The sequence below is a fragment of the Rhea pennata genome, chromosome 2 (assembly GCF_028389875.1).
Source record: "Rhea pennata isolate bPtePen1 chromosome 2, bPtePen1.pri, whole genome shotgun sequence".
Lineage (NCBI taxonomy): Eukaryota > Metazoa > Chordata > Aves > Rheiformes > Rheidae > Rhea > Rhea pennata.
Genome location: NC_084664.1, coordinates 42632589 through 42644042, shown reverse-complemented (window position 1 = coordinate 42644042; position 11454 = coordinate 42632589). Strand labels below are relative to the sequence as shown.

The 11454-nt window shown below is 37.1% G+C and overlaps 1 protein-coding gene across 1 annotated transcript in view; it reads left to right on the top strand.

The window, feature by feature from the left end:
- Positions 1 to 2590: 2590 nt before the first annotated feature.
- The window catches only part of THRB (thyroid hormone receptor beta), a 37507-nt gene continuing 28643 nt past the window's right edge, over positions 2591 to 11454 (top strand). The window contains 2 exon segments of the mRNA XM_062569328.1: positions 2591 to 2640; positions 2642 to 3030. Of these exon segments, the coding sequence (XP_062425312.1) occupies positions 2591 to 2640; positions 2642 to 3030 (439 nt within the window).

Sequence of the window (11454 nt, the reverse complement as noted above, 5' to 3'; positions counted from 1 at the left end):
ATGCAGTGTCTCTGCAGACTTAGGAGAATTTATGGAGTAAAGTGGAAGCTTGCAAAATGAAATAAACTGCAGCTAAGATAGAGATCAAAGTAGTGAGACAAATTTCAAAGAGGACTAAAAGGAAAGGAAAGCTAAAGCTGCTTGACCTTGGGATAGCTGTTGTGCAGCACTGCCTGGGCAAATTCCAAGGGATAGAAACTGTAATAGCAACAGGTTATTCTCATAGTTTAAATGTGCCCTTAATCATATTAAAAAATCCCTGAGATGCTTTTCAAACAGAAATAGGAAAATATGTTTTCATTTTCTTTTTTGAATTAAAGAGAGTTTTAGAATTCCTTGCTACATGTAAAAATCTGTATGCATTTTGTGACAATCTCTCTTAATCTTTAGGAAACATAAGTTTTACCATTGTGTGTGACTGTGTGTTTTTGAATTAAATCAAAGGTAAAACAAGTCCTCCAGATATAGACTAAAAAGACAGCAAAGATATTCTTTAATATCAAAGATAAAGTTGGTGAAAAGATGTAGAAATTTATCCTTAACAAGCCTGAATAGTCTGGGTTATGAATCACTGATCTCATTTCCAGGACGAAAAGCAAGAACTGAGTAAATTATGTAACCGAGATTTTTTTTTTCACAGAGTAGAGGCATATGTGGGGTCAGTGGTCTTTTCAAGGAACTGACAAGGCATAAAATAGCTGTATTTATGAGAGAAGCATAGAAATGCCTATATATGTGTGTGTGTGTGTGTATATATATATGTGTTGTGTGTTTATATATATATGTGTGTGTGTATATATACATGTTGCACATACTTGGACCCCAAATTTATATAAATATATTATCCATAAATATATTATCCATGCAGGGGGATAACTAGGAAGTGAAAGTAGCTGAAGGGTATGTAACCTGAGGTTATAGAAAGCCTGGGAGGGCTGGGTTGCAGTGTGGTTCCTGTCCATGGCAAGCAGACGGAGATGGCCAGGTTCGGTTTGGATTTCGCAGGGGAGTTCCATGCAGCTCCTAGAGGGTCTTACCAGAGCTATCCAGTCTTTCCCTCAAAGCTTAAACTTACTTTGAAGTCTACAATATCTAAAAGTGTTCAAATAAGAAAAACAGAATATTTTCTATTTCTTTAATTTTCCTTTTTTAAAAAAATTCGTAGTGTTTCCTGGTTTGCTTTCACTATTCTCCTTTAAATCTGGCTATCCTCCTACAGATGATATTCTCTTGGCATATTACCACATTTAAAGTCATTTTTTAATCTTACTACTAAAAACAAGTTTGAACTATATCAGCTCTATAGAGCCAGAAGTCAGGAGGCAAGAACAATTTTTTTCATGATCTCAGCTGTCTTATGCAGCGAAAGCTGTGTTGCCAGATAGTTTCTTATTCAAATTCATGTTATTTATGTACACCTGAAATACAGAAGGTCGAAAGAATGGACCTTAGATTTCAAGCACAGGTGAGCTTAAACTACCAGCAGAAACAAAAGTTTGGATTTACATTTGAAATTAAACATGGTATTTAGGAAAACTATATATGTGAACAGAGATTAATATACAATTACAGTATTAATACTGACCATCATTAAATCTTCAGCATATGTCCTGTATTAGCAATGTTCCACTTAATGGAAGTTTTGAGACAAAACTTTTAAAACTGGCAATAGTGTGATAGTTCTGGTAACTGAATTCCACACTTATTTTTAAACAATCAGGAAATTGCTGACTTGGTATGCATTTATTTGCTAATATGAATATCAATGACTTTACTAAGTGAAATTTATGTAAAATTTACTCTTAGGTCCCTCAAAAATAGCAGAATCTTACACTGATTTAAACCACAGTGAATATCAGTCATCAAATAACTGGAATTTGACATTTTTCTGCATGAATGTTATAAAGCAATTTTTTATTTGAATTTGGATGCATATAATCTAAAATAAAATAATTTCTTTAAATGTGGAATATCATCTGTGAAGTGGCATTTCAATAGCATAATTTTTTCTGCCCCAAGAATAGAAAATGGGCTATATTTAGCTTTACGGATTTATCAGCTGGTGGTATTTCAGTGTCTTCTGTATAAATAAATAAACAAATTTACCTAAGCTTTTTGACTATTTAGATCAAATTATGCTACATGAGCGGTGTTATCGACAGAGGACCTGAATGTCCAGACTCCTGTGATAAAATGTGTGTCTCCAATACTGCCCTGTGAGCACCACTAGAGAAAGGCAGGAGGTATCACAAGCGCGACAGCTAAGTATGCCCACATAAGAATGTCACACTTAGGTAACAGAGTGTCCCTCAGGTCAGCCTACGATAAGAGCAAAGTCAAACAAGGCTGAATCCTTGATGTTTTGTGTTTTAAGTATCTGAAAATTGTTCACGACCAGCCTCGACCTACAAGACCTCAAGTGATCATATGAGCAAGGCAATAAATTGGTGGTAACTTCCTCCAGGGGCCATGTGCTAGTTGTGGTGTTGGGAAAGTTACATCTAGCGTTAACTTGTCCACATAAAGCTGCCTACTTGTTCAGGCTTCAGAGATGGGGAAATTTTATATGTAATGGTGCCAAAGGGAAACTATGGCTGCTGAATGGGCATGGCTGAAAGGCTCGGCATCGTACCAGTGCGGAGATGCATGGGAATACCACAGCACCAGGACAACTGGGGAACCACTTGCTTTCCAAAACACCACACCTGAGCAAGATTTTGGCAATGCCAACAGTTTGTAACCCTGCAGTATTTGCCAAACCTCCAGAAAGTGGTCTCCTGTCCTGGGACAGACTGATCCACCTGCCTGACAGAAATCAGAAGTGGAATGTAGTGGGCGTAGGAGAAAACCGTTTGTGTTGGAAAAGACGTTCCAAAAATGAGGATATCGCGAGGAGCAGACAGCAGCTTTCACGATGTCTACGCGCTTCAGCTTGGACAAGCACAATTTTACAGCCAGGCCATACAAAAGCAAACTTTCAAGTCGTGTCAAGTGCCCAGGAATACCAGACAGAAGAAAAAAAATGTAAAGGTAACCAGCATTATTATACAAAGCATAACAAATAATTATGCTGGGGGGGGGGGAAGGCCATTTTATCTGTGTTTATGGTGAGAGTTTTGGCCTCTAGTAAAAGCATTATTATGGGGGATATTTTCTTGTTACATTTTTTTTGGTTTTGTTTTTTTACAGCAGGATTAATTGTGATTTTTAGCATTTCTGTTTGTGTAAGTTAATAGCTTTTTAAAAGTTCTGATGACAATGTGATAAGCATTTAATAGGGTTTTAAGTGTGATATATAGCACAAAACCATTTCCATTCCTGTAGATATTTTATGGTCTTGATAAGCTCATCAAAAATCCTTGCCTTTGAACCTGGACTTCTTTAATGAAGAATATCCTTGATATACTAAAAACACAAAGACAAGAATAAAGAATTCTTTTAGTATATTCAAGAAGCTCCTCTCTCACCTGTTGTTTTGCCTTTATTCTTAGTTATTATTAATTGGCCCTCAAAGCCTTGGTAAGTGCCTCTGTAGAACACACACAAATGGAGCTTTTTGTTCTGAATATTCTTTACCTCAGCAGTCAGGAGAATTTTCTTTCTAGTAGCTTTTTTTTGTCACTCCTGTCAGAGTAGCATTGAAAAAATTCCTTTTAAGAGTCACAGTTGCTTAGGCATTAGCACAAGCTTAGTGTTGAAGTCATTTTTATTTCTTTTGAAACTGGGATAAATAGTTCCTCATAGTTCTTTGCCTCTCAAAAATAAATACTGCATATTGGGAGGGAGGGACTACAAGTTGTTTTCTTTTACTTAAAAGTCTTGCATCACTCCAGGAAGAAAGATTACAGTGTCAGGAAGGATATCACCTCACGAAAAAGTTAAACTGGTCTAAGTACCTGATTTCTTTAGCTTTAGTTGCTCTTTACCTCAGAGTGCCTCTTTGCTAACAGATGTCAGGTGTTGATCGCTTTAACGTCTTACAAGGGCTGTCCAGACAGTTCCACCCAAGAGTCTGTTAATCAGGTTGTGTCAAGCCACGTTAGCTTTCGGCTCGGTTTTGTTTTTGAACAAATGGGACTTTTTACCTTGAGGTTCTCGTGTGGGGTTCGGGGAGGGGGTGACTTGGAAAAGGTAGATATTTTCAGTGTTGGCAGTTACTTTCTTGAGACAAGTCGTCTAATTAACAGCTGTCTGCTAACAGGGTCTTCCAATTACGAGATATGGGGGGACTTAACAAATTGGGTTGTCTGGGTCACAGGTCTCTAATCGTGCTTGCCAATATTTGTTCAGAGATGGTCTTAAAAGTTCTCAAACACGGTTCAAGGATTTGTTAGCCAGTTTGTTGGCAAACCTCAAGGAACAAATTCTTTCTGACAAAACACTACTACCTACATATGTTGTGAAAGATAGGAAATAGTGAAAGAAAAAGGCACGATAAAACCCTGGAAGATTCACGCTCATGAAAGAGCAAACTCCGTTCCCTGTAAACCAAATTTATTCAAGGTGTCAAATATTATAAAGGAGGGCTGGGTTTGTAGTGAATCTGAACATTTAAATATAAACTATGACATTCTTTGTTATCCAAACAGACTAACGAGTCTGAAGTGTTTAAATAAAAGGCACATCTCGCTGGCATTTTATGAGTCACGTACCGATTTAGTGGAACCAAGTCATAACCAAGGTACTGCAGGCTTTGCGGGAGAAGCAGTTTTAGAAAAGGGACCCACTCTCCTCTGCTGAGAAAAGCAGCACACTGTTGTGTAAACAAGACCTTCCTCAGGTTTACACGAGAGGCAGCTAGTCTGATGTCTGCTGCATCTGTTTCAAACCCAAAGAATTGATTTTACGACAGAAAACTTCAGCTTTTTTTTCTCATCTGTAGCACTTGCTATAATAAACATATTGTAGACAAAATGCCAATTTTTAATGTCTTTGATTCCACTAAGAAATACTGCACAGTGTGTCAAATGCTATTGTAACTTTACTGGAGTAGAATTGCAAATGGAGTTTTTCAAAATAAGATGAATATTACATAGAGATCATTTTTTTGTTCTTACACATGTTTGATGTCATTTTGAAATTTCTTTCTTAGTTGACTTTTCTTTCTTAGTTTAATCTATAAACAGTGTGCTATCCCTGAGGGTCAGAACTGGTGTGATAAGCTGGTATCTAGATTCCACAAACAGGTTTTTGCATGATTCATTGGATTATTTTGGAAGGATCTTTTTGAGTCTGTTTTGATTGCAGGGTATAAAGTAAATGAATAAGGTAATGCAAATATATACACTGACAGGAGATGGTAACTCATTATATCATATGGACATGGAGGTAGCTGTATTTGATAAACGATGTCTATTGCAAAAGCTACATTAGTACTCTGCTCAGAAGCTGTTACAGTTTTCAGTGTTTTGTCTTTATAATGCCAAGAGATATGGACTATCTGGAATGCTTGGCATATTATGTGGTCTGAGTTATGAAAATGCAGATTTGCGTTCTTCTTGAAGATCAGTGATCTAATAATGTTTTTCCCCGTAGCTTTCGTGAGAAGTGGCAGACAGAATACTTGTAAAGAAAAAGAAACTATAAATAGGAAAAATAACAATTATTTTGTAACATGTAAAAATACGAGTGTACACAATTGCTAGAATTTAGAAAGGTAGGTTTAATCCTTGCAACTGCATGTTCAAATGTGCAAAAATGTTTTTGACCAAGCGCTGTAGTATTTTCACCGTCTATATGCATAAACACAATCAGCATAAAATCCTTCCGTTTAGTCCTTCAGGAACTTCACTCTGCCCTGTGTAATCTGAATACTCTGTAATATCTCCCACAAATTGATATTGCAGCACCTTTTAAAAGCAGAACGTGGTAGAATGCCTTGTCTGCAACATTGCCATAACCAATGCCACAGACCAGAGGTGCACAATTTAGGAACAGTTAGGAGAATGTAACTCTTCTGGGTAATATAGCATTTGCACAGTTGCACAAGGAGCAGGTAGACACAGCAGGGGTAGATTGTGCAGAGTAACACTACTTTCAGGTGTGTCAGTGAACCAGGTTGTTGGGGATATTGTGTCGAGAGGATCGTCCAAATAGGAATGCTGCTTTTTTAAAAAATCTCTGTTGGTTAATTCTTTTTTTTAATCAAGTCACAGGAGAAGTGCAACTTTGTGGGGTATTAGGTTGTTTTCAGTCAAAAGTTTAACTGGAGATTTTAAAACATGAGTCCGGAAAGAGGTGTAGGTGCTGTTAGAAAGCAGTCTCCCTGCAGAAGTCTAGTTTCAAGCATTCATGGCCTGACTGCAGTTCTGTTGCACTCACTGCTGATCTACACTGAAGTGGGTATTTCAAAATCTTTGGGGGGAGCTCAGAACTCATGTTTAGCAAATACCTCTGTTCTTATAAAACAATATACTGGAACCGCAGTGAAGGATGCAGCCTTTGGATCCCCTTCTGCCTTCATATCAAAAGTTTCTGTTTTATCACCGGCCTGTTTGTCCACAACTGAAGTTCTATTTTGCAGGGATTCATTTCTACGTGTTAGCATAGGCAGGTACTTGTGAACCACTGAAATTTCAAATGTGATACTGTGGTGCTGAAAGCAATGAAAGCTCAACGTGGCATGATTCAAAGACTCCAATATTCAAGTCAGAATACAAGATTGAAACAAAAATTATGTATATTATTTTCTAGTCCAGTTTTGGACTTCAGGTAAAGACCTCATCTGACTGTCTTTTACCAGATGGTTTAATTTACAGGAAAGGGACCTGCAGGATTGGACTCTTGAGAGATCCACTAAAAATGTGCTTGGATTATTTCAGTTTTAATAATGATGTTAAATCTTTGCAGTGTTTTTGAACTGATTTGTTTCCAAGGGAACAACAATCTGCAGTGCTATAAACCTCTTTTGATGTTGGTACATTACAGATGAGGAAACCTCATTCCCTGGCAGTGTTTATCATTCATTTTTTGTCAGAAAAGGCTCTCATCCACTTTACTTTCTCATTCTCCCCAGTTTCCTGTAATTTAATTTCCTTGTAACATTACAGCAATTTGGAGAAAAGTAGCATATATAACATATTTCTAAGCATTATTGACATAGCATTGGAAACAAACAGTTTTTGAGGAATTGATCTTAGAACTGGAAAAAATTCACAGGCAATCCCTTATCATGATATCATCTCTGCTGGTGCCATGCTGGTGGTGACTGCTGTGTCTATGAACATCCTCAATTCTGTTTAGTTCTTGGATAATGAAAGTAAATAAAATAAATGGGAAAAAGAACCAGAGCATGGAAAATTCTTAGAAATTTTGCTTCATCTGGCAAAGCAAATCCACAAGGGGAGAAAAGATCTGCTGAAAATTTCCCGCTCGGTTCCCAAAAGCTGTTTTGGGCGGTGCTTAGCACCCCGTGCTCGAAGCGGCTAAGCACTTTCTGGGGTGGCTCAGTGCTGCGCGGAGAAGGGCTATAGCCAATAGACGTGGCCTCCTGCAAAGTTGGGGTCCGCTCTCGTTTCAAGCCCTCACTCTAGAGAGCAGCCTGTTCATTGGGGAGAGCAGCTTACAAGATATTCTTCATCAAATAGGCAATGTCATGTCTTTGTCATGTACTGCATCAACCTTCTCCAAAATTGACCCCAGGATGCATCTACCACGGTGAATTTAGAGTCCTCTCATTGCTCGCAGTTGCCTCTCCAGCACTGGTGTCACCCTGGAGACTGATGTAGACTAAACTAGCTATTTTGCCCGAAGGTCATGTGTTCCTTTTTATTCTTCAATAAAAAAGGTTCTTAAACAAAATAAAAACTGTAATGTGCCAGGCAATTGTGATCTGAAAGACAGGTTTCTTGGAGGAGACCACCTCCTGGTAAAAGTATGTGGGTGTTCTGCTCTGCTAACCTGTAAAATACAGCCTCACCTTTATGCAAGATCTCACATAAATTCCTGTTAGCTGCGGTGGAGATCGTTTGGTAGTAAATGGAAATTCCACATACTGCACATGTAGCATGTTTTCTTTCTGGGGAGTTTGGAGAATTAAAATCAGCAGGTTACAGTTTTGTAGGTATTGCATTTGTATGTACTACAGTATTACCGACCAGTCACATAAACAGGTAGGATTTGGGGGGTTCTGTGTAAACAAGCATTGCAAAGTTTCTTAGGTTCAAATGTTACTTTCACAGAGGTGAGCATAAGTGATAAAGTGTAACATTAATTTAAAATATTTGCAAACTTATCAATCTTAAACAGAGAATGCACTTTTTTTTTTTTCTAAAGCATTTCTGGCAAATATTTGTCAATACTTTCTGACGTGTTGTTAGTTTGTTGGGTTTTTTTATAGTTGGGTTTTTATTCTCTTGGAAAATAAAGCAGGCTTTTTTTCTCTGCATATATGAATAAATGTAACTGATAAAAAGGTAGTGCACAAGCAAATTGCCATACTTATAAAGGTTCTCAATAAGTGAACAGTTACCTTGAGACATGGGCATGATTTTTATGAAGTGCTGAGCATCTGTTCTTGAAAAATCAGATCTTGCCTAAGACATGCTTTTTATCTCAGACCAAACCGCTGTTTCGAAAATCTAGATCATAGACTTGAACTAAAATGAAAATTAACTTTTAATATGTGCTTTATCACAATATATTTCACAATGCTATTGGTTGAGTAAGATCTCTGGTAAAAACAGAACTGAGAATGAAGGTTCATTTGTGTTTTACCTCTGGGATTTCAGTAAATACCTACTGCTCTTAATGGAGTAAGTTGTTACTTTAAATGATGAGTGTTACCACAGTAAGTTCGTTCTGGAAGTAACTTCATTGACTTCACTAGAACTGATCTCAACAGAGATCATTTTGACTTAAAAATGCATTATTATTTTGTGAGGCAAGTTAATAAGAGTGTGTTTTAAAGATACTTCTTTTATAGTTAGGAAAACAAAATAAAAATAATCTAAGAGTAAAATACAGCTTCTTCTGATCCTCAAAGCAGTTACCCTGATAACTCTTAACCTATGTGTTACGTACTAACTGTCAGTGCTCATTATTTAAAAATGTTAGTTATAGTTGTGCATTGGAAAAAAGGGAGAGCACTTATTTTGGGACTCTTTAAAATAGTTTGAAACATTCAGTAATACCAGCTGGTGAGAAATACGTACATGTTCAATGCTGATTCTTACGTGTTTCAAAGACTTTAGAAGACCGTTTGAGTTTTGTTCAGCTAGGTTGCTAGAGGTATCCTTAAAAGCGTAGACAAAAAGGGGCGAGCATACAGGTAATTTTGGCAATTATATGTATTGTTTAAAATTAGTGAAAGAACAAAATTTAGATTACATCAATAAGTCTGCTTTCCAATAAGAAGAACAGACTTTAAAGAGTGATACCATCTTGTTACTGATTTCACAAGAGTTTTATCATATTTATACTGTACTGCAAAGAAAACATACGTCAGCTAGTAAAAAAAAAGAAAGGCAGCTAGTATAATACTAAAAAATCCTTTTGGAAAAAAAAAAGAATGGGTGGTCAAACATGATATATGAACCATGTTAATGTTTGGGGTGTGTTAAGCAATTACAAAAATCGTATGGCATTGAAAGGTACATAGCTTATATGTGAACCAAACTAAGCAAGAAAACCTCCTTACTGTGCTCAGATTGTTGTTGCAAAAATACTTTTCTGAAAGTACTTTATTTATGAAAGATAAAAGATCATGAAACAAAATAGTAAGACAATTAGCTTATTGATTACATTTAAGCAGAGTCCTTTTTGCTGATTAAATCAAATTATTTTGAAGTTTCCCACCTGTTGAACTAAATAGAAATTATCTTCCCAAATCGCTGAAGTTTAAAAAAGCTGCTTTCCCGTAAATGCATTAAGAGGCAATAGAGAGGATTGTGTATGTGTGGAAGACTGGGGAGATTCATGCATGTAATTCTGTAAAACAAAATCAATAAAGCTGATGACAGATTAAGTTGCCAAATTTTGTAAAACTAGACTACTGTTTGGGTCATCAAGACAGCGCTATTGGATTTTCTATGGTTTAATGCTGAAAAACAGGATTATTGATTTTAGGATTTTCAGCGTATCCCCTCTGGGAGTTCTTAAGCAGTCTTTATAATGCTTCACACTTAAGTTGACAACTACAGTGACATAACTGTGTCCTCGCCTTAGTAATCATTTTCTAATCATATTGCAAAAGGCTGGAAATGGTTTATAAAACGATTATTGCAGACAAACGGTGGAACAGGAGGGTTGTCGGGACGCCGCTCCTTTGTCTGGTGGCCATTGCTACCTACCTGCCATCTTCCCTTGGAATTAACTTACAGAAACAGATTAAGACCTTTGACTGTCATAAATCTGCTTCCCAATATGTTTGACTGGCAGGGGAGTTCACAAGCCATCCCGATATAAATAGGATTTTAGCACATCAGGTGCTGCTCCGAAGTGAAACGGGCTGTTTTGCAGTCGACTTCGTTGGTGTTGTATATTCATTGCTCCTTTCCCGTTCCATGTGTATGCCTGCCTGTGTGTGCATGTGTGTGTGTGTGTGTGTGCGCGCGCGTAAAGTAGGAGCCGAGATAGGGTAACAAAATGAACTACTGTATGCAAGAAATATATGAAGTGCACCCAGCTGCTGGGAGCAATTGCTACATGCAGTCCACTGAGTATTGCACATATATCGAAGATAATCAGGGTTACAGCAGTTGTGATGCTCAGGTCCTGCACAGTAACAACATATATATGGAACAGGCCTGGGCGGTGAATCAGCCTTATACCTGTAGTTACCCTGGAAACGTGTTTAAAAGCGAGTACTCTGACATGGACATGGCCCTGAATCAGTACAACCAACCTGAATATTTCACCGAAGAAAAACCTACTTTTTCTCAAGTGCAGTCGCCATCGTACTCTCAGAAGAAAGGTAGGGGCAATTTATTTAAATACCAAAAAAAAAATCTATGTTTTTGTTTTTGTTTTGCTTTAAACTTACAGTTGCATCAGTTGGCTCAGATACATCTTTGAATGTGAAGGCTGCCTGTTCAAAATTGAAAGCAGCAGTAACATAGGTTGCTAGGTGATTGTAAGGTTTTCTGTGAACGATGAGGATTTCCAAGCACTTTTTCTTAATCCGTAAAAGACATTTGAAAATATATTGCTTGTTTTCTGCTTTGTGTGGCTATTAAGTTCGTTTGCTGTACATCTAGATAAGAAAGTTTCTCTTCTGAAATGTCGTCAGTAGGTATTCTTCAGCTTTTCATCTGTGTTTTCTACTTACGTACAAACAATTTGTGTGAGTCCTCATTATCACTAAATGTGAATTCTCTTTACTCAGTAACTCAGTCTCAGGCAAATATTTTGGAAATAGAACTGCAATTATGTATGCGAAAATAATTATGTTTAATAGAGTTACTCTCTTTTAAATGAAAACTGTGTCATTTCTGATTATGCAGAGCAAAAAATGAC